The sequence below is a fragment of the Cebus imitator genome, unplaced genomic scaffold (genome assembly GCF_001604975.1).
Source record: "Cebus imitator isolate Cc_AM_T3 unplaced genomic scaffold, Cebus_imitator-1.0 Scaffold94, whole genome shotgun sequence".
Taxonomy (NCBI): Eukaryota; Metazoa; Chordata; class Mammalia; order Primates; family Cebidae; genus Cebus; species Cebus imitator.
The window spans coordinates 2,617,076-2,640,823 of record NW_016107409.1 but is presented as its reverse complement, the minus strand read 5'-3'; the positions used below and the strand labels follow the sequence as shown (position 1 = coordinate 2,640,823).

Below are 23,748 nucleotides of genomic sequence, written 5' to 3'. Positions count from 1 at the left end.
TATTTTTAATAGCTGAACGTGTATTTAGTTTGGATTGGGAAAGCTTAAAATAATCCAGGAGATTTTTTAAAAATCATGGCTTATTATCATATTGCTATATTTACTATAATATATTTTATACCTATCTTTTAAAGACATCATAATTTACTAAAACTTAAAATATTGTTTTCATGCTATGTTTATAAATTGAATTCGGAAATATTTGCTAACTGTTTTTAAGACTCTAAGATAGACCACATTTTTTTCCTTCTGCAGACTAAGATACACTTAGATTTAGTTTGAAAGTTGGCTATTTCCACGCCTTCTCTTTGTATTTATGTATGAGACTGTATTTTACCCAGTTCTTTTTGGGCTATTTGGGAGCAGAGGAGAAGAGGGATGGCAAATACTAATATTAGAACCTAATTCCTAGTAGATATAGATGAAATTACTATCCTTCTAATGAAACCAAATAAGTAAAAGTAATAGAATGTTACCAAGATTATTTTTGACCTAGGTTATAGTTAGAATACTTTATTATTTTATACAATAGAATGTACAATTGTTCTTATCCAATTTACCCTTTTTACAGAAACAGCTGTTATACCCGTTAATGGTTCACCTCGAACACCCAGGCGAGGTCAGAACAGGAGTGCACGGATAGCCAAACAACTAGAAAATGATACAAGAATTATTGAAGTTCTCTGTAAAGAACATGAATGTAATATAGATGAGGTAATTTGACTTTATGATTTCTTTAAAACAAAGTAGATTTAAATGTAAGTTCTCCCTAACAGTATTTACTTCTTTTGCGATGAGCATATTTTTTTGTAGTTAGTGCTAACTCTTTTGCAGTTGCAAAATATTTAGAAAAAATTTAGTTACTTTGATTTGAAAGAGAGTAGCTCCCTCACTCTGGAATTACTGAAAAGTACATAATCAAGACACTTGTTTTCAAATGTAGTTGTTTTTTAATTCTTCTGAGGTTACTGATACCCCTAATATTTTAAAATACCCTGCCAAGGCTGAATGTGGTGACTCATTCCTGTAATCCCAGCCTTTTGGGAGGCTGAAGTGGGAGGATTTCTTGAGGCCAGGAGTTCTAGACCAGCCTGAGCAACATAGCAAGACTCCATCTCTACAAAATATATATTTAAAAAAAATTAGCTGGGTATGGTGGTGTGTGCCTGTAGTCCCAGCTACTTGGGAGACTGAGGCAAGAGTATTCCTTGAGCCCAGAAGTTTGAGCGTACAGTGAGTTATGACGGCACCACTGTAATCCAGCCTGGGTGCCAGAGTGAGACTGTGTCTCTAAAAACAAACAAACAAACAATCAAACAAACAAAAAAAGCCCTGCTTAGAAAACTCTCGTGCTCTACTGTTTTGGTTTAGTGATAAGTGATACCAACATTAAATTTCTGTTTGGCCTTCTATAATTACTCTTTCTAAATATTACAGCACATAATGACTGCTGGAGAATATATGTGAATACCCAGGAATTACTTATCTTGTTCATATAATCTGGATGTTAGAAGGAATCTTACAAATAATGTGTTCAATCTCCTTTTTATAATGAGTAAACAAGCTTCCAGGGACTGATAGCTTATTAACAACAGAGTCTACGTTAGACTTTGGGACATCGGGTATTAGTGCTTCTTTCCTTCTTACCATACAGTTTTTCTCAATTTGTTGTATTGTCCACAATCACTACCACAGACAGCAGTAAAAAAAAAAAAAATGTTACATCTTTGAAATTTCTCTGTCAACACTGGGAAAGAATGGGAGTATGGTCCCAAAATCTAGTTTAAGAAGTATTAGAATGATTTATAAAGATATGTCATAGTTTTAGCACTATAGCTTACTAATTTCAACAAATATGCAGTTGACTCTTGAACAACACAGATTTGAACTGCATTGGTCCCCTTATACACAGGTTTATTTAATTACATATACTAGAAAAATTTTTGGAGATTTGCAATAATTTGAAAAAATTTGCCACAAACGATGTAGCCTAGAAATACTGAAAAAAATGAAGAAAAAGGCATATCATAAATGCAGAAAATATATGTAGATACTAGTTTATTTCATAATTCACTATACCATAAAATAAATACAAATCTATTATAAAAGGTTAAAATTTATCAAAACTTACACAAACACAGACTGTACATGGTGCCATTTGCAATCATGAGAAATGTGAACGAACATAAAGATGCAATTAGTCATAAAATTAACTAGTCTATATTGTACTATTGTAATAATTTTGTAGCTTGTTGCTATTGCAGTAAGCTCAAGTGTTGTATCCACTTTAAAGGCTACCATGTGACACTAGTCATCTCCATGTGAGCAGTTCATCTCTCCAGTAAATTGCATATTGCAATATAAAGTGAACTCTTGAGGTTCTCACTATTTTTTATCATGTTTAGTGCAACACCATAAACTTTGAATAACACCGTGGGACCCATAAGGAGTTGCACTAGTGATGCTGGAAGAACTCGAAAGAAGCAGAGAAAAATCATGACATTACAAGAAAAAGTTAAATTGCTTGATATGTACTGTAGATTGAGGTCTGTAGCTGCAGTTGCCTGCTGTTTCAGACAGATGATTTTTATTAACAGATTACATAAACTTGCTGTAAATGTATTTTCTCACAATTTTCATGATATTTTCTTTTCTCTATCAAAAGAAGATGGTATAAACAGTATGTATATATAGTACATATACAAAATCTATTGTATTGAATCTTTGTCATTGATTGGCTTCCAGTCAACAGCAGGCTGTTAGTTAAATTATGGGTACTCAAAAGTAATCCATAGGCCTGTAGTCTCAACTACTTGGGAGGCTGAGGTGGAAGGATGGCTTGAGCCCAAGAGTTCAAAACTGTAATGCATGTGATGACACCTGTGAACAGCCACTACACTCCAGCCTGGGCAATATGGAGAGACCCTGTCTCTAAAAAAAATAATAAAAAATAAAAAAGTTATACACATATTTTTTACTGCATGGGGGGGTTGACACATTTAACCCCTGCATTGTTCACATTGTTCAAGACTCAACTGTGTATAGATATAAATATATCAACTTTATATATTCTAAAAAAGAAATTCTGGAAAAGAAAATATTTATTATGTAGAAATATTGATAGTACATATAAATAGACTTATATACACATAAATATATATGCTTTCTTTTCTAAATTACAAATTATCTTTGCAAATAAGCTGACAAATGTAGTTGAAATATTTCTTTTTACTCCGGTTTTATTGCTTATTTGTAAGATAATGAATAGTAGTAAATGTAGTTTTCTGTTTCCTGGTTGTTAATAATCTGGATTTCAGAACTACTTGAAAATTTTTATTTTTAAAATTAGGAATATACCACTTTTCTGCTCTTCATTTTAAATAATTTCTTATAATTTAGAATCTTCTTAGTTATGATTTTTAAAGTACAGTCAATTAAAAACAACTCAGTTAAAGGTGGTATTTTAATTGACACTTGATTGACTACATATTGTACTTATGGTTATATAACTATTGGTTAGTAATTCTGATTGGTTAATTTATGATATATACGGCTTATATATAATTTATGGTTTACACAGCTAATATATGATTAATTGGTTAGGTTATTGTTATATAACTTGGTTAGTCATGCTAATTGGTTAATTAGAACTATTCACTTTATAAATATTCGAGGTAAATGGGAGTTAACTAGGAAACTAGTAAGTATTTCAGAGGCTTAATTCTTATAACTTATTTGGGAAATAGAGGTAGGAACTGATACTAAGTTATTCCCACCTTAGTAAATGTAGACTGCAAGTCTGGAAAAAGAAGATAAATAAAGAAAAGCAAATTGTTTAAAATTCTGTTAACAAATTGCAAGTATAAAATGGCCAGGAATATAACTCCAGGTTTTTTGAGTGTGTATATATGATTTTTTAAAGATCCATGTTAAGTATAGGGTGCTTTTGCATGTAACCATATATACTCCTACAAAACATTTTTATTTTTAATTTTTGATAGAAAACAATGTTTTATTATCAAAGAGTAGGTAAATATTTCTTAATCAGGTCACAAAACCCACAGCCTATAAAGGAAACAATTAATAAATTAAAGTACATGAAAATTAAGAAGTTTTCTCTATCAGAAGATACCACTAAATAGAATTACTTGGATTTGAAATGAATTATTGGGTATTTAATTTTGGGTGTGAAAGTATTTTCTTAAATGTATGCTTAAAAATTGACTTGATATTTCCTGAGCAGATTTCAGATGACCTATGAGTGAAATGTCCAAAAATACACTACAGAGAGAAATCAGAGGCAATGTAGAAAAGTGAAAAGAGCGTTGGCTTTGATGGTAGACAGATTGGATTTTAATTCAAACTCTGCCATCGGTCAAGTTGCTTAATTTTTTTGTGTCCTGTCTTTTGATCATTTGTTAAACATGGAATATCGAAATTGGTTTCAATGGATTCTTTTCCTATAAATCCCATTTCTTTTAACAGCTTTCTACTACCTTCATATACATTAAAAAGTAAATAATTGAATTAATTATAAATATTACACTATCTTGAATGGATGTCATTGATCAAATGTTAGTTAACTTTCATTCAAGTGTTAATAGTGACAGATAAGTTTTTTTTTTTTTAATTTTAATGATCATATTGTAACTTCATCTTTTTCAGGTGAAAAATGTTTATTTCAAAAATTTTATACCTTTTATGAATTCTCTTGGACTTGTAACATCTAATGGACTTCCAGAGGTAACCTGAAAGCAAATTTAATAAAATATTAATGTTTTGAGACTATAGAGGGGGGATAATTGTCTAACTTTCTTAGATCAGTTTACTGTATATCAGAATTTTTTTTGCCCAAGAAGAATCTAGCCAAGTAGAATTGTGGTGAAACTAACTTTTGTGTTGTAACAAAAAGCTATTGAGTATATAATCAAATGTAGTAGCATCATTTTGTGATTTGTACTATAAATCAATCTTTATTGAATTTTTTTCAAAAATCAAAGTATAGACTTTTAAATTTCTAAATGCCATTAAATAGTTAAATATTAATAGCTAAATATACACAGTTAAATTTGCTTTGGTAAGCATAATTAAGTGTAGGATCCACAATTAATGCCATCAACATTATCGACATTACTGTGTTGTGGACCATCTCTTTTGAGGATTTTTAAGAACTACTTAATTGAAAATACAAATGTATTTGTTGAAATGCCTGTGATTATTACAGAAGTGCTTTACCTTAGTGATATTCCATTCAACTATCTGTTTTGTTTCGCATTTTGCTACAAATGTCTTTCCAGTGAGAACAGAATAACTGAGAGCTTTGCGTGGTAAGGTGAAATATGTGGAGAAAAGGATGCTGTGATAAATGATGAAGAACAAACCAGTGTTTTAGAAGCACCTTGTATTAGTCACTGTGACCAAAAGGCATGAAATGAAATAGCTGGACAGCTAATTCTATGACCTGAATTGATAGCTAGTTTTTTAATTAATTGATTAATTCAAATATTTTTTGAATGCTTAATATATGTAAGGCATGTGTTAGATACTATAGATACAGAGATTTCACACTTAGTCACTGTCCTTAAAGTGTTAGTGGGAGAGGCTGACAAAGAAATAGAATATTACAGGAGTCTACAAGAGTGTGATAAAAGTATGCACAGAGTTCTGTGATATTTCAAAGGAGAGCTACCTAATCCAAACTGGGGCAGATAGGTTTTGTGGAAAATAGTTTAGAGGTGATGTGATTTTAGAACTGAGTAAGCCTTACAGGAATAACATTTCCAGGGGTTGGACATTGTAAATTCAAAGGTGCAGTGATGTGAGTATGGTCTGATCAGTGAACTCTAAGTAATTCATTAAGATTTGGATACAGGGCAGAACAGTTAAAATATGGTACTGAAGAGGCAAGAAGGGACCAAATGTCATATCAATGAGTCTTGTTACCACTTTTGGTACCAAAAAATAGTCTGTTTGTAACTTTAAAATCTTTTGTGGCAATCTTTTTTTTTCTTTAAAATGATTACAATTTTAATATAAATCTTAAGAGTAATTTTGCTTTTTCTCCAATATTTCACATAATACAGCCAATCAGTAGATGACTGATAATTAGTACCTCATTTAGGTAGAGCAGGAATAATGATTAAACTTTATCAAGCATGGATTACTGTTCTAATACATTTATGAATATTAATGAAAAGTTTGCATTTAATTGTGTTTCTTCCTATCTTTTTAGAATGCAATTTTACTTCTCTCAGATTGGAATCACTTTGGCATTAAAAGTCACAGTAGAAGGCATGCCAATAGTTTTCTCTTGGGCATTGGTTTTTAAAGTATGATTAGAAAATCCTGTATCAGAACTGATGAAAGATTTACAAATTCTAGCAACTGAAAAAGTGTTTAAGATTGGGAATAAATTGTACAAGTATGTCAGTTGGACTGATAAATTGAGCTAATTCTCTTGCCCAAGATACTTAACTGAAGGGTACTGGAGTGAACCAAAGAGTTTAGAAAACATTGACAGAATATGTAATCAAGAGGATTTGCAACAATGTTTGAAAAAATATTTTATATTGATAAACATAAAAGATTAGAAGTAGGCTGGACCCAGTGGCTCACGCCCATAATCTAGCACTTTGGGAGGCCGAGGTGGGTGGATCACCTGAGTTCAGGAGTTGGAGAGTAGCCTGGCCAACATGGTGAAACTCCATCTCTACTAAAAATACAAAATTAGCCGGGTGTGGCAGTAGACACCTATAATCCCAGCTACTTGGGAAGCTGAGGCAGGAGAATCATTTGGATGTGGGAGGCGGAGGTTGCAATGAACTGAGATCATGGCACCACACTCTAGCCTGGGCAAAAGAGCAAAACTCCATCTCAAAAAAAAAGAAAAAGATGAAAAAGTAAAGCATATATGGGATGTTTGGAGAATCCTAGCAGTAAAGCGGTTATAATAATACCTATTTTTATCTTGGGTGCTGTTTTGTAGCATTGGCTATCTTTTTCTACATAAAATTCTAATAAATGTGTTGTATGCATGAAACAGACCTGAAATCAAAGTTGAAAAAATGTTGCAATTTTCTGTACTTCACTTTTAGATAGACCTTATTTATATTGCATGTGAACTCAGTTTATACTGTAAAATTAAATGTATATTGTACAAAAATTATTTAATGAAATCTGTGCCTCTGTGTGCTGAGAGATGTAATGACATGTGAAGGATAATTGTCAGTGATTTTTCTTTTGAGGTTGAAAGTCTGTCTAAACGATACGAAGAAATTTATCTTAAAAATAAAGATCTAGATGCAAGATTATTTTTGGATCATGATAAAACTCTTCAGACTGATTCTATAGACAGGTATGACACATGGTATATTTGATTGATTTACTTTTGATATAGGTTGATACTGATCTAAGTAGATAATATAGTTTTTTACTTAGCTTAGCGACCTTTAAATATCATTTATAATAAATTACTTGCAAACATCTTTATACAAAGAAAAGGTTAACAGTATTTTAAGCATATAACTTATCTACAAATACAGATTTAATGTGAATTGTGTATCCTATAACAGTTACCTTCTTGAATGTAATTTTTAAAAATGTGCACCAAAAGATAATGGCTAAAGTAATTAATTTCTTCGAATAGTGGTCTCTATCTTATTTCTATCCTTTCATATACTATTGCCTGCCTGGTTTATTAAAAAAAGTTAATACAAAAGTGCAGTCTCTTTTATTATCCTGTAGAAACCTAAAATTGGAATGGTTGAGAGTGATTATTAAAATTTTTGACTCAAGTAAAGTTAATTTTGTGTCATTAGCATGAACTCTTTTAATATGAAACTGAAAATATGCATAATTTAGAAATTAAACAGTAAAATGTTTTTAGTTTTATTTAAGTGGAAATATGGTTTTTACAAGGAATAATGCATTGAAAAACTTGAGTTTTAATGCTTTTTACTACTGAACAACTTGGTTATCAATAACGCCAGGGAGAAAGCATCTGACTTTCACTTTAGAAAAAATACTTAATGATTGGTATAGCTTTTTTGTCATAAACATAATGGAAAGAGAACCACAATTAAAAACAATAGTGAAAAAGATTTTATTTAAGCAGCAGTTGGGTCATCTATTTCCTATCATGTCTATTATTGAGTTATCATTTTATATGATTTTATGAGACACCAGAAATATTATACTGCTTTTTTGATGCATAAAGCACAAAATATAAATTTTCAGTATGTGAATGACTTCACTTATCGTTATTTAGTTTTGAAGCACAGAGAACACCACGAAAAAGTAACCTTGATGAAGAGGTGAATGTGATTTCTCCACACACTCCAGTTAGGTATGAATTTTCCTACTTTTAATTATATTATAATTTTTTTATTCATTGCTTTATAATGCTTCATATTTGTTTACATGTTTCTTCATGTATTCATACATACATGTAAGAAATATATATTGAAGGCCGAGTGTGGTGGGTCATACCTGTAATCCTAGCACTTTGGGAGGCCAAGGTGGGCAAATCACCTGAGGTCAGGAGTTTGAGACCAGCCTAGCCAACATGGTGAAACCCCATTTCTACTAAAAATACAAAAATTAGCCCCAGCTGGTGGCACGCGCCCGTAATCCCAGCTGCTTGGGAGGCTGAGGCAGAAGAATCGCTAGAACCCAGGAGGCAGAAGTTGCAGTGAGCCAACATTGCAACATTACACTTCAGCCTGGGTGACAAGAGTGAAATTCTGTCTCAAAAAAAAGGGAAAAAAATGTATATATAATCTTTGTGTGCTAGGCATTTTACTTGTTGCTTAAGATATGGTTATTGTACCTAGTTTTGTCTGTCCTTAAGAAACATAACCTAAAATAGCAATGTATTCCATTTCAGTAAATAAAAAAGAAAAAAAGTATCACTGTTTGATCTGCATACAGTCTTAAAGGAGTAGAACTATTTTTTATGTCTTTTTCCTCACTTACTTCCCACATCAAAATCTATTATCAAGGCTTATTGAATAATCTACCTCTAAAATATTTCCTGAGTCCATCTACTTCTCTCCATTTCTGCTCTCACAACTCTTGTCCAAGACATCTTTCTCTTTCTCTTGGATTTTTTGCAATATCCTACTACCTAATCTTGCTGCTTCTGGTCTCATCACTCTTCCTGTCTTCTCAAATCTATTCTCCACAGTGCCCCCAGAATTTCTCCTAGAAATGTAAATCAGTTATGTTTACTTTGCTGTTAAAACCCTCTGACTGCATTCCATTGCAATTGGTATACAGTGCAGATTCCTCAACAATGCCTAAAAGACCTTATATGATCTGGTTTCTGTTGCCTCTCCAACCTCATCTTGTTTTCTTTCTCATTCTGCATTAGCCACACATTGGCTTTCTTTCAGTTTCTTGGGCTTTCCAAGTCTTTTTGTACTTTGAAAACCCTCATACTTGATAGTCCCTCTTCTTGAAACGCTTCCTTCTTTTCTTTCCATGGATTACTAACTGCTACTCTTCATTCAGCACAAATATTGCTTTTGAAAAGATATTTCTCTCTGAAGTATCTTATTATTGTTTCTCCTAGCATCCTGTTCTATTCCTTTATAGCATGTATCCCAATTTGTTTTGACAGATTCATTTGTTTGCTTGTTTTTTTACTAATACCCAAAATAGCCTTTAAATTCCATATCACAGAGACCATGACTTTTTTGTTGACTATCTAATAATTAGGGCCTGTCCTAATACTTGGTACATGGTAGGTAATCAGTAATATATTTCAAATGACTGTATAGATGTATACATGAATGCATTTTCATATAAGTATAGTATATATTTATAAACAAGCTAATGAGATGACACAGAAGGGACTATAAAGCAATGTCTGAACTGAATTTTGAAACATGTAAAGGTCTGTGTCACAGGATAAAGATTTTAGGGAGTTGGAACAGCATGTGCAAAGGGATGGAAGTATGAAACATGTAAGTGGAGAAAACTGCTGTCACACAGACTTCTGTGACCAAATGTGGGGAATTTTTCATCACTGAGAAACAAGCAATCAGTTCTGCAGCAGTCACCAGCTGGGTGTCCTCTAATTTACTTCTGATACTGTTTACCTGGAGATAGTCTCAGATTGTACAGATTGAGGGATCAGACCCCAAAACTACCCCCAACTTCAGATACCAGTTGCAAGTCTGGGTTTTGGATCTTCTGACCAAAGGGTTTCAAGTTGGGGTTCCCATGACACCTCTTGAGTTTGATTAATTTGCTACAGTGGTTCACAAAACTCAGGGGAACACTTATGTTTACTGGTTTATTATAAAGATATTAGGAATACAGATGTAAAGATGCATAGGCTGAAGTATAGGGGATGGGACAGGAAGCTTCTATGCCCTCCCTCAGCAGGCAGCTGTCCATGAACCTCCACATGTTCAGCTATCTGGAAGTTCTCTGAACCCTCCCCTTTTGGGTTTTTATGGATGCCTCATTGCATAGGCATGATAGATTAAATCATTGGCTATCTATTATCAACCTAACCTTCAGCTTCCCTCCACTCCCCAGAAGTTGGGGGCTTGGGGCTGAAGGCTCCAACCCTCTAACTCTGCCTGGTCTTTCTAGTGACTAGCCCCCATCCAGAAGCTTCCTAGGGGCTGCCAGCCATCAGTCAATTCGTTAGCATACAGAAAGATATCACTGGAGTTTCTAAGAATTTTAGGGGTTGTGTGTCAGGATATGGGGTCAAAGACAAAACATGGGCCGGGCGCGGTGGCTCAAGCCTGTAATCCTAGCACTTTGGGAGGCCGAGGCGGGTGGATCACGAGGTCAAGAGATCGAGACCATCCTGGTCAACATGGTGAAACCCCGTCTCTACTAAAAATACAAAACATTAGCTGGGCATGGTGGCGCGTGCCTGTAATCTTAGCTACTCAGGAGGTTGAGGCAGGAGAATTGCCTGAACTCAGGAGGCGGAGGTTGCAGTGAGCTGAGATCGCGCCATTGCACTCTAGCCTGGGTAACAAGAGTGAAACTCCGTCTAAAAATAAAAATAAAAAATAAAAATAAAAGACCAAACATGTATTTCACAATATCACACAACACAATGGATCTGGGGAACTATTGGCAGCTGTGTATTGATTGACTGTAAAATGAGAGTAGGAAGTCACAGGAGAAGAGAGTGGGTACTAGATATGAAGGGCCTTATATGCTGTACTCACAGATTTGGACTGTAGCATGTGCATGCTATAGCCTGTGCTGTAAATGGATGTTAAGCAGGAGTAAGAATAAAATCAGACATAATTTTTGCAAGTTCACATGGTAATAGTTTGTTGGGGTGATAGACTGAGGGGAATAAGAAAGAGTGAGGAATGGACCTGTCAATCTGTCTCAGTGGTTCTTAATCAGGTGTGCAAATTAGAATACCCTGAGGAAGTTTTTTTTTTTTTCTTTTTAAAAATTGTGTGTCCCGTTCCACTGAGGAGTATGCCTAGGCCTTATCACTGCAGACATAGCGTGTGAAAATCTCTGGACTTGTCTATTGCAGCACTGTAGTTGAGAGGTTTTAAAGATCTGAACCAACAGTAGTGGTGACAATGAAGGAGCAATAACAGATTTGATAAATATTTGATGTATTCATACTTAGAATATTGTTCTTAAGGCATTTCTGAAGAAGATACCTAGTAAGCAATAGGATATCCTTTTATAGATTTGGGAATCATCAGGGGAGTTAAAACCGTAAAAATAAATGAGACTGCTTGAAGTGAAGGTGTATCATGGCAAGAGTGGGTGGCTAAGGGCTGAAGCCTATGGAATGCTAGCATTAAGGACTAGATAGAAGTTGTTAGGTTCTAGAGCAGGAGCCCCAGCTCCCAGGCCAGGGACCAGTCTGTGTCCCATTAGGAACTGGCCCATACAGCAGGAAGTGAGTGGTGGGCAGGCAAGCATTACCGCCTGAAGTCTACCTCCTGTCAGATTAGCGGTGGGAACTGCTGTTCTAGAGAATGGGAAAGTATGGTTGGGGACCCCAGAGAGTGAAGCCAACAAAGTTGAGGGGGGGAAGGAGTTTCATTAGGAGCAAGTGTTTCTTCAACAGTGTCAAATGCTTCAAGGAAGCTTAAGTATTAGAACAAATGAGAAAAGTCTTTTGTTTTTACCAGTTGGTCATTTGTGGCTTTAATCGCTGTAGGTTAAATTTGATTAGTGGACACAGAAGCATATAAAAGCCTCATTGCAATATATTTGAAAGGTGTGGCTGGTGTGGTGGCTCATGCCTGTAATCCCAGCACTTTGGGAGGCCAAGGTGGGTGGATCATCTGAGGACAGGAGTTCAAAACCAGCCTGGGCAACATGGCAAAACCCTGTCTCTACTAAAAATACAAAAATTAGCCAGATGTGGTGGTGAGTGCTTCTAATCCCAGCTACTCAGGAGACTAAGGCAGGAGAATCACTTGAACCCAGGATGCGGAGGTTATAGTGAGCCAAAATCGCACCACTGCAGCCCAGCCTGGGTGACAGAGCAAGACTCCTTCTCAAAAAAAAAAAAAGGGAAAAAAAAAAAGAAAGGTGAGGAAGTGTAAATACCGGTTTAGGCATGCTTAGCTGAGAACACTGAGCATATTTTACTAAATAATAGTTGAGGATCTTTTCAGCTGTAAACATTCTACAGTTCTCTGCATAATTGAAGTGTCCCAAATGTTCACCTACTCCAGAGTTGTAACATTGATATTTACCATATATCCCCCACATATGCACACACAGAAAATTATAGAATCAATGGGATCTTAGGAGATTGACCAAATTTTATGCTTTGAAAATGGTGACTTTTAAATGCATCTAGGATCTTAGTATCCTTTCTTCTTGAAGATCTCTGTAAAGAAGAATCATCTGATTCTTTACTTGAGTTGCTAAATTGTCTTTAGTTTGAAAGTGTTTAATATTTGATTGTAGCAATGTTCTCTTGAAACAATACTATTTTGTTGCCAGTTTATATAGTTTCTCCTAAAAATAATGCCACTATTTTGTTGATATATAGTTTTATTGGTAAGTAAGTATATCCATTCTATAGCTATAAACTTATCGGTGTGAATACTTATTTTCCTAAAGATTTAAGCAAAATGTAATTTCTTATAAACCACAGTCTTATTTCAGGGGACTTAAAGATAAGTGGGAGGCAGTGTATTTAAAGATACGTTTAACTTGGGAAATAGATAACATTTCATTTTTTCATTTTTTCTCTCCCTTCATTGCTTAACACATCTTCCTATTTTTTCCCCTCTAGGACTGTTATGAACACTATCCAACAATTAATGATGATTTTAAATTCAGCAAGTGATCAGCCATCAGAAAATCTGATTTCCTATTTTAATGTAAGCCAAATGTGAAACATTATTTATTGTAATATATTGGCAAAGATACTTGAAATTAAAAGTTAAAGTACTAAGTTCTTTTTAAAACACTTATCTCCTAACATGTAGTTATTCATAATCTTTTCTTGCTTTTTTAATCCTACAAATTAGATATTATTAGTAGCATTGTTTCATTTATACAGTGTTATTTTAAAAAATTTTATATTCTTGCAACTTATACCCACTTCTTAGATAAATTTTTTTCTTCTTCAGATATATTCTTTGATAAACACTTTAGTGATATTAATTTAGGATGAACATTTTGAGGTTTTGTTTTGTTTCGTTGGTCTGAAATTTTCTTTACCCTTATTTTTTGTGAGATAGCTTTGCTGGATTTTCAATTCCATGGTTGACGTTTACTTTTTAAACTCCTATAAGTTAAAAGATATTACATTCCATGGATCCCATTTTTTTCTAATTAAAAAGTCTTCTGTCAATCAATCTAATTGTTGTTCCTTTATAGTTAATCCACCGTTTTTTCTCTGGTTACTTTTAAGATCTTTTCTTTGAATGTAGTGTTAGATAGGACTTAACATTCGCCATACCCCTACAATCTTTTTAATCCAATATTTAACCCATTTTTATTTACAATTCTTACCTAGCCCTGTGAGCATTGTAGTTTGCAACTCCTGTTAGACCCTGAGTTTGATATCTAAAGGCATCTGCTACCCTCTCTCCCCTGAAGACAAGGAGAGAGAAAGAGAGAGAATGAAACTATCATCTATATTGCTTGCTTACTCCTTCACTCCTTACTTAAACTCAGATGAGGGCTGGGACCCACTGAAATGTTCATCCACTGAAATTGAACATAGGGCCAGGAGACCTACTAAAATTTGACTAATTTCAGCAACTGTGCTTTTTGTAGTTGTTAACAATTCATTCGTTGCCATAACCTGTCTGTGATTTTGTCATAATCTGTTGTCATCTCTTGCTATGTTCCCCTAGGAATTAGCAAAGTAATTTCTGTCATAATATTCATAATTGTTTTGGCTCAGAATTGATTTTGTTTGTCCAACATACATAAAGTTGCTTTTGTTTATGAGTTATCTATAGCACAAGAATATATGCCAAAACATATGTACCCAATTACTTAAAACTTTTAGCAAGAGAGAATGAAAGAATTTAAAAGAATGATAAGCTCTTTCTTCTGATATCATTTTGAATACTTTCTCCAATATTTGGAGTATGTAGGAGCTCTTTTTTATTTTAAAAAACTTCTGCCCCAAAGACATTTTTTTTAAACTTGGAAACTATATGGTCTTTATTTATGTTTTTATATAGTTTCTTAACCCTCACTCCCCTCATTCCCTCCTCCCTCTAGTAGTCCCCAGTGTCTATTGTTGCCATCTTTATGTCCATAAGTACCCGATATTTAGCTCCCACTTATTAGTGAGAACATACAGTATTTGGCTTTCTCTTTCTGTTAATTTATTTAGGATAATGACCTCCAGCTACACCCATGTGGCTGCAAAGGGCATGATTTTGTTCTTTTTATGACTGTATAATACTCTATGGTGTATAAGTACCACATTTTCTTTATCCAATCCATCATTGATGGGCACCTAGGCTAATTCTATATCTGCTATTGTGAATAGCACAGCAGTGAACATATGAGTGCATGTGAAAGACATTTTCCAGAGCTCAATTTAAAGCTTAACTTTTAATTAAGCTTAAAAGCTTAATTATGTAGATGATAAGCTGTATATCTCAAAGTGAATGTGTCTTGATGGTCATTATGCTTTTCCTTCATTTTACTTCTTTATTAGTCCAAGTTTCTTCATTTTTAAAATTAATGCCATCTTCCCTCCATGTAAAATCTTAGAAGCTATGAACATTTTAATGGACATTTTGGCAACAATTCTTTCATGACAGGAAATGCTTGTTATATGTTTCTAAGATTTGTGTGCTGTTTTTGTTTTTGTTTTTTTTTTTTCAGAAATATAGAATTACTGATATTCTAGAATGTGAAAATGTTGAAGGACAATGCACATTACAAAGAAAATTATAATCTTAATTTTACTTTATTTATTTTTTTTTTTGAGACAGTGTTTCACTCTGTTGCCTAGGCTGGAGTGCAGTGGCACAATCGTGGCTCACTACAACCTCCACATCCTGGGTTCAGGTGATTCTTAGCCTCAGCCTCCCAAGTAGCTGGGATTACAGGATCCTGCCACCACATCTAGCTAATTATTGTAATTTTTGCAGAGATGGTGTACAATGGTTCCCAGGCTGGTCTTGAACTCCAGACCTCAGGTGATCTGACCACCTCAGTTTCCCAAAGTGCTGGGATAACAGGCATGAGCCACTGTGCCTGGCCATAATCTTCATTTTACAAACTTTATTTTCTAATGTATATTTTGAATGTGTTCTGTGTAGAAAGGATAAAAAATAGAATAAATCTTTGTAGCTGGTGAGAATCATGGTGTGATTACTTTTAATATATCATAATATGAATTATATATTATCATATGCATTTTAATACATCTTATGATGTGTTTTCATTATTAAAGTTGAATAGCCTCACTCCAAATGATACACGTGTTGGAATTTCTTTTGCAACTATTTCCCTATCTTGTATTTCTGAAAATGTAATTAAATGATTTAGCTAATTCGTAACTCTTTCAAAGCACATTTTAAAATTAGGAAATGGGGCGGGCACAATGGCTCATACCTGTAATCCCAGCACTTTGGGAGGCCAAGGTGGGTGGATCATCTGAGGTCAGGAGTTCAAGACCAGCCTGGCCAACATAATGAAACCCCATCTCTACTAAAAATATAAAAATTAGACAGGCATGGTGGCACATACCTGTAATCTCAGCTACACAGGAGGCTGAGGCAGGAAAATCACTCGAACTTGGAAGGAAGAGGTTGCAGTGAGCTGAGATCATGCCATTGCACTCCTGCCTGAGTGACAGAGTGAGACTTCATCCAAAAAAAAAAAAAAATTAGGAAATGGTATCAAGTTCAGGTCTTGGTTTTATTTCATTTGCTTTTTTGGAAGCAACATCCATCCCAATATAACTCTTAATTGAAGACATTTTATGAGAATGTGTGAGGCTCTTTTTGATTGATGGAAAACTTAACAAAGTTGCTCTTCTCTAGCCTAGTGGCAGAAAATTTAGATTAGGGTTTTTTAGTTGTACTCTAGTATTTTTTGGTCATTAACATTCAGTGAAATTATATTGTCTGCTTATGTTCAATAGTTGTGTTTACCTAGTTATTGTGGAAGTGTTTCCACAGTTTAATAAACAATTTTAAAAGTCATATATCATGGAGCAGAAAATATTAATTCTGATGATATCCTCGACATTGATTTCCATTTTTATCTCCTAAAGAACTGCACAGTTAATCCAAAAGAAAGTATACTGAAAAGAGTGAAGGATATTGGATACATCTTTAAAGAGAAATTTGCTGAAGCTGTGGGACAGGGATGTGTTGAAATTGGATCACAGGTAACTTGAATTCATTTTAATTAGTGTCACTATAGTATAATATTGTTAAAAGCAGCATCTTTCCAGTTTGTATAAATACTCTAACGGTATTTTACTACTAGTATAAAATACTGGCAGATACTATATTCCTGTTGCTTGTGTATGCTGCTATTTATGGGAAATTACCTCCCATCCCGTTATAAAAACTATGTAATAAAGGAACATATATCAATTGTAGAAATTTTAGAAAATACAACTAAGAAAAAAGTTAAAATCTTTGATATTACTGAATTTTTGATTTTGCTTTAACTTCAACATGTATGACTGTTCATGTATGCATATTCTAATGTGAATAGGATTATTAATGCCATTTCTCAGTGATATGATTATTATTCCAGGAAATCTAAAGCTAATATAATAGGGAAGAGTATGGGCCATGGAGTTATAGCCCTGGGTTTATATTTGGTTCTACCTTTGTTGATCTTGGACATGTCATTTAACTTTTCTGAGATTCAGGTTTTGTTGTGTGGCATTAATGAGGATAATGTACAAAAATATATAGGAGAACTGTAGTCCACCGTACACATTTATTTCAGTATAGTGAGGTTATATTTTGATGCCATCAGTATTTAAACATCTATATTTAATGGTTCTTTTTGATTATATAGCCACAGGCCACTTAACAACAGGGGTATGTTCTGACAAATGGATCCTTAGGCAATTTTGTTGTGTGAACATTGCAGAGTATACCTATGCAAACCTAGATGGTATAGCCGATTGTATATCTAAGCTGTATGATATAGCCTATTTGTTCCTAGGCTACAGGCCAGTACAGCATGTGTACTGAATACTGTAGATAATGGTAACATAATGTGTTACCATTTGTGTATCTGATCATATCTAAACAGAAAAGGTACAGTAAAGAGACAGTATAAAAGAAAAATGGAACACCTGCACAGAGCACTTCCTATGAATGGAGCTTACAGGACTGAAAGTTGCTCTGGATGAGTCATTGAGTGAGTGGTGAGTGAATGTGAAAGGCCTACAACATTACTGTACACTATTGTAGGCTTTATAAACACTACACTGAGGCTAAACTAATTTCATAAACATGTTTTCTTTTTTCCATAGTAAATTAACCGTAGCTCACTGTAACATTTTTACTTTATAAATCTTCAGTTTGTAAAACACTTTTGACTCTTACAATAACACTTAGCTTAAAACACAAACACATTGTACAGCTGTACAAAAATATTTTCTTTCTTTACAATCCTTATTCTATACTTTTTTATTTAAATTTTTTTTCAATTTCATAAACATTTTTGCCAAAAACAAAGAAAAACACACACACATTAACCAAGGCCTACACAAGGTCAGGATTAACAATACCACTGTCCTCTGCCTTCAAATTTATCATCTCCTATGATGATGATGCTGTCTTCTGGAATATCTCCTGAAGGAGCTGCCTGAGAGTGTTTTAGAGATAACATTTTTTTTTTCACAAGTAGAAGGAGGATGCTCTAAAATAATAAAAAGTATAGTATAATAAATACATAAACCAGTAACATATCCATTATCAAGTATTATGTACTAGACATGATTGTATGTACTGTACTTTTATATGACTGGCAGTGCAGTAGGTTTATTTACATCAGCATCATCACAAAGATGTGAATAATGCATTGCACTACAACATTACACTAAGCAGTAGGAATTTTTCAGCTCCATATAATCTTATGGGACCACTGTTATATATACAGTCAGTTATTGGCCAAAAACATTGTTATGCAGTGCATGATTGTATAAGAGACTTTTGCTCTTAATTTGAAATGAAATAATATGGTATGTGTTTATATCTCTAAAATTTGGTTATTCTTTCAAATAATGGGAACTTATTTTTTGGTTAAAACTTCTTGCTGATATGGTCAATTTGATCTGATTTTTGCCTGTATCCGTTTTACTAAATTTATGGACAAAGACTGTTCTCGTAATCCTAGAGAACCATCTTGAAAATACATGTTCTAGGTCATGAGAAATGTTATAGAAGTTACATAAAGTGCTTAAAATAGTACTGGGCACATAACCTATCTTTAGTATGAATGATATAGACTGAAATGGAATTAAGGAAATCCAGGTACTGGACCTACCGTCTTGTTAATTTACTTGAGAATGTTAATCACCACTTAAGACTTCAGTTTTAGACAAGCTAGCTTTTCTCTTGGCAGCCATATTTCTAAGAAGGGTGAGAACTGTGTTTTAAGAAAATGCTTTTTAAAAAATTAGTAATTGTCAGCTGGGTATAGTGGTGCATTCATGTAATCCCAGACTCTTGGAAGGCCAAAGCAGGAGGATCTCTTGAGCCCAGGAGTGTGAAGGCCAGCCGGGGCTAAACAATGGGACTCCATCTCAAAAAAAAAAGAAAATTAGTAATTGTGATTTTCTGAAATAGCAGACTCTAATTTTCCTTTTTGTTTGTTTGTAGCGATACAAACTTGGAGTTCGCTTGTATTACCGAGTAATGGAATCCATGCTTAAATCAGTAAGTTAAAAACAATATAAAAAAATTTCAGCCAGGCATGGTGGCTCATGCCTGTAATCCCAGCACTTTGGGACGCCAAGGTGGGTGGATGACAAGGTGAAGAAATCGAGACCATCCTGGCCAACATGGTGAAACCCTGTCTCTACTAAAAGTACGAAAATTAACTGGGAATGGTGGTGTGTGCTTGTAGTTCCAGCTACTTGGGAGGCTGAGACAGAAGAATCGCTTGAACCCCGGAGGCAGAGGTTGCAGTGAGCCAAGATCACACCACCATACTCCAGCCTGGCAACAGAGCGAGACTCTGTCTCAAAAAAAAATAATAATAATAATTCAATGCTGACACAAATAAGATTTCAATTAAACTTCTTCTTCTTCTTCTTCTTTTTAATTATCTATTTCAGGAAGAAGAACGATTATCCATTCAAAATTTTAGGTAAATTTTTTACTTTTAGTAAAACAATTTTTTCTTTTTATAAAAGTAAATATTTTGTAACTTTTTTCTTTTTTCCTTTAGCAAACTTCTAAACGACAACATTTTTCATATGTCTTTATTGGCGTGTGCTCTTGAGGTTGTAATGGCCACATATAGCAGTAAGTTAAATTTTTGTAAATAAACATTTTGTTTAAAGTTAAAATGTGGTGTGTTTCTTTGGTAGGGGCAGGGGGACAGTGTGAGGTTAAGGAGAAGGAATGCTTATTTTAGATCACTATATACCGAAGAACGTAATTGGTCATTATAAGCCATTTAAGAGGCTTATTTGAAATATTTGAGGTCATCTTGGGGATAGTATTTCACTAGGCTCCTCTTCTGAGTATACTGAATCCAGAAAAGGTACCTTTTGAAATCCCTCCGAAGACCTGTGAGATTGTAAAGTGCCCAAGGAGTATTGAAAAGTGACCTCTACTGATATGGAAGCCCTGCTATAACCTTCATGGTTATAAAACTAAAGATTGAAGCTAGAATCCACCAGATAAATAGAACAAAGGCCAATTACAGTGTTTTTAAAAATATGAATATATATCACTTTGCAAATTACATTGCAAATGTTAAAAGAAAGTTTTGCTTGCAGAAAGAAAAGGAACATTTGTGTAAGGATGCAAAACAGAGTAAAAGAGGAACTTTTAGTTTCCTTATTAGTAAACAAATAAGGAAAACTGTGAATCCTCATTAATAATCAAGAAATGCATATTTTAAAGAGATACCATTTTCTAACTAATGAAATTAGCAAAATCTTGAAGAATCTCTCTCTCCTCTTACCAAGGACTAATGAGAATTAAAATGGATATGCTAATGAATGGCTGGTAAGATACTAAACCTGTTCCTGATGTAAGTTTAGGGTATTTAAACATTTGCAAATTTGAGATAAGCTATAAGCCCTTTTTCTAGGAAAAAGATACATGTGTATACACTCAAAAATTGGAAAGCTATTTCTTCTGAGTCTGTAGACTCTAAAATAAAAAATTATGCTCTAAATAAAAATTGTTTAACCTTTCTACTGTTTTCTTTGTTTGATATGACCTTCCAAAAAACTACCTAGCTCAAGGGTTAATATTACATACCTAAGTTACATTTTTTTTTTTTTTTTCCATTTTTAGGAAGCACATCTCAGAATCTTGATTCTGGAACAGATTTGTCCTTCCCATGGATTCTGAATGTCCTTAATTTAAAAGCCTTTGATTTTTACAAAGTGATTGAAAGTTTTATCAAAGCAGAAGGCAACTTGACAAGAGAAATGATAAAACATTTAGAACGATGTGAACATCGAATCATGGAATCCCTTGCGTGGCTCTCAGTAAGTAACTAGCTAAATAATTGAAGAAATTCATTCATATGCATTTGGCTAACAGATTATCTGTGAGTGAGAGGTATTTCTTAACATCTACATGAAGAACAAATAGACAATTAAATGAATAATGTTATTTCAGCCTATAGCCCAAGAATCAAGTGGAATATTAAAATGGAGCTTTATTTGAGTGCCCTAAACCATCTAATACAGCACAGTGATTTATTTAAGAATAGCTTTTCTTAAAATATGGTACTTTAAAACAAAACAGAATTCTTTGAAGTATTTAGGTAATTTATTTAAAATATGGTGTTTTATTTGAAAATGTACATGTCTGCCCTTAAATTGTGAGATTATGAGATTTAGATTATTAAAAAGTGCATTTTTTTCTTGTTCAACTTAGTAGGATTCATTTTTTCCCATTATTAAAGTATAATACTATTGTTCAATTATAGGTACTTGTTCAATCATTATGGGGCACAGATTGTATTGTCTAGGATTCTCTTTATTACATTATAACCATTGATAAGGCTTTTGTTTAATAAAGGTGGCAATTTGAGGTTATGCTCTTCAAATCTGCATAGTTGGATAATACTTTGTGAATCGTCAGATTTGTAGATTAATGGTTTCTTTTAAAACTGTGTTGCATGCTAAGTATATATCTTTAATTTGTATCAGCATGTAGAAATGGTAGTTAAAAATTAAGACTTTAGGTATCCTACAATCCTAATTTGCACATGTAACATTAGTTTTAGTTTTCTTATGTTTTGAATTTTTAATGACTAAGAGATAATTTATTTCTTAGTGTTTTCTTATATTGCCATATAGACAGAGTGAATAGAGGAGAGAAGCATGGGGAATTGATAGAATGTTACACTCCTATTATTGAATTTGGTAACTACTTACACTTGATAAGAAAAGGAGTAATTAGAAGACAACTTTCTGAATCTGGGGAATTAAGTGAAAGCAAAAATAAATAAATAGATAAGTAAATAAAATAAGCACATAGAGTACTTTTTAAAGGCTTATGTGTCCTCTACTCCCAGAAATTGATATTGCAATATTACTGTATCATCTGAAAGTAACTATTATTTATTTTAGATAATTAATTTTATTTCCATCAACACATATTTATTGAACATCTGCCATACACCTTGAATTGAGAGAGACATTGTGAGGATACAAAAAAGATAAACGCTTGGAAAATTGTGTAGAAAGTATTAGAAATTTACTCTTTAAAAATTGCTCGTACTCAAGCCTGTTTAGCTCAGTTTTTCAGGGCTTCTAAACAATATTCCTTTATTTTTGAGAGCTTTTGGAGAAAAAGTGACAAGCCCAAAGTTTGGAAAAGAGTATAATCGATTTACAATAGGAGACGTGGCAGTCATAAGCCTCTGAATTTAAATATTAAATGTGATATCTCTGGCATGTGAAACTATAACATTCAAAGTGCCAGATTCCTTGGGAGTGTGGAAAACCTAATGGTGCTTCTCCCTTGGAAATGCCATAGGAAGCCCACAACTGCTAACACTTACCATTTTGGTACAAAAGCAGACAGTTCCAGCAGGCTCTCTAAAGAAAAACTCATTGTAACTTATTAATATACTGTGCAAAGTATCTGTTTTGAGCTTTCGACTAATCCAAGTAAAGGAATATGAAGGGATTGTAAATAACAAAATGTCCATTGATAGACCATCCTGTACCAGTAGATTTCTGCTTGTTGAATATGTAAAATAGGGTAATTCACTGACTTGTTTTAGTATTTTGTGTGCCTTAGATTTCCTTTTTAAAACATGTATATTTTTGTGAGCCTAAGGTTTCTTATAAGTATATAAATAAGTGATTGTTTATTGCTTCAGCTGCTTCAATAAAATATTTACTAGTATTGGACTATCAGGAATACATCCTTGCGGGATTGTTTTAGATTTTAGGCCTTAGCTTCCGCTAGAAATTATTTCTTCACCAGATTTAATGGATAGTTTTATGGCCCTTTATGCATCCACTCATCTATTCATTCTTCGAGTCTATATTTATTGAATGCCTGCAAAATCTAAGTGTCACTTTTGTTTTTCTTTGAATCACCACCTGTACCATAGTAAACTTGAAGAATAAAAACTACCCTCAGAAATATTTTAAAAAGAAATAGAAAAGTATCTTCAAAATAATCCATGGTAATATATGCAGTAATTCAAATTGACCTGTCTCTCAGTAGGTTTCTTAACAATCTAAACTTGAAACATCAATGTTAATTTTTGGGACTACTGGGATTTGTGACAGCTTGTTGCAGTTTACCAAAACAAGTATATGAAAGTATCTAGTATCAACTGAAATGCTTCCATTCCATTGTTGTAATTAGCATCATGAATGAACTTTCTAAACTGATCGCCCCACTGTGGGAACCAATGGATGCTCTTTCCTGATTTTAACAATTTACCATCCCCTTCTCTGCCGTGATTTTTTAAAAGCTTATTCAATGTTCTGCAGCAATGTGATTGCATGCTGGCTACACTGCTTTTAGAATGCTCTTTCTCATGAAGCAAGGAAATAAATTTGTTTGAAATGACATTTTCTCTGAAAAATGGTCATCTAACATTATTTCTACCCCTCTA

General features: G+C 33.6%; 1 protein-coding gene across 2 annotated transcripts in view; it reads left to right on the top strand.

Annotated features, from left to right (window-relative positions):
• The window catches only part of RB1 (RB transcriptional corepressor 1), a 158,102-nt gene that overhangs the window by 50,209 nt on the left and 84,145 nt on the right, over positions 1 to 23,748 (top strand). For both annotated transcript variants that reach the window (XM_017535957.2, XM_017535956.2), the window contains exons 8-17: positions 572 to 714; positions 4,666 to 4,743; positions 7,245 to 7,354; positions 8,267 to 8,344; positions 13,259 to 13,346; positions 16,721 to 16,837; positions 19,299 to 19,355; positions 19,757 to 19,788; positions 19,870 to 19,946; positions 20,952 to 21,148. In XM_017535957.2, coding sequence (XP_017391446.1) covers positions 572 to 714; positions 4,666 to 4,743; positions 7,245 to 7,354; positions 8,267 to 8,344; positions 13,259 to 13,346; positions 16,721 to 16,837; positions 19,299 to 19,355; positions 19,757 to 19,788; positions 19,870 to 19,946; positions 20,952 to 21,148 — 977 coding nt within the window. The remainder of the gene's footprint in view (positions 1 to 571; positions 715 to 4,665; positions 4,744 to 7,244; positions 7,355 to 8,266; positions 8,345 to 13,258; positions 13,347 to 16,720; positions 16,838 to 19,298; positions 19,356 to 19,756; positions 19,789 to 19,869; positions 19,947 to 20,951; positions 21,149 to 23,748) is intronic.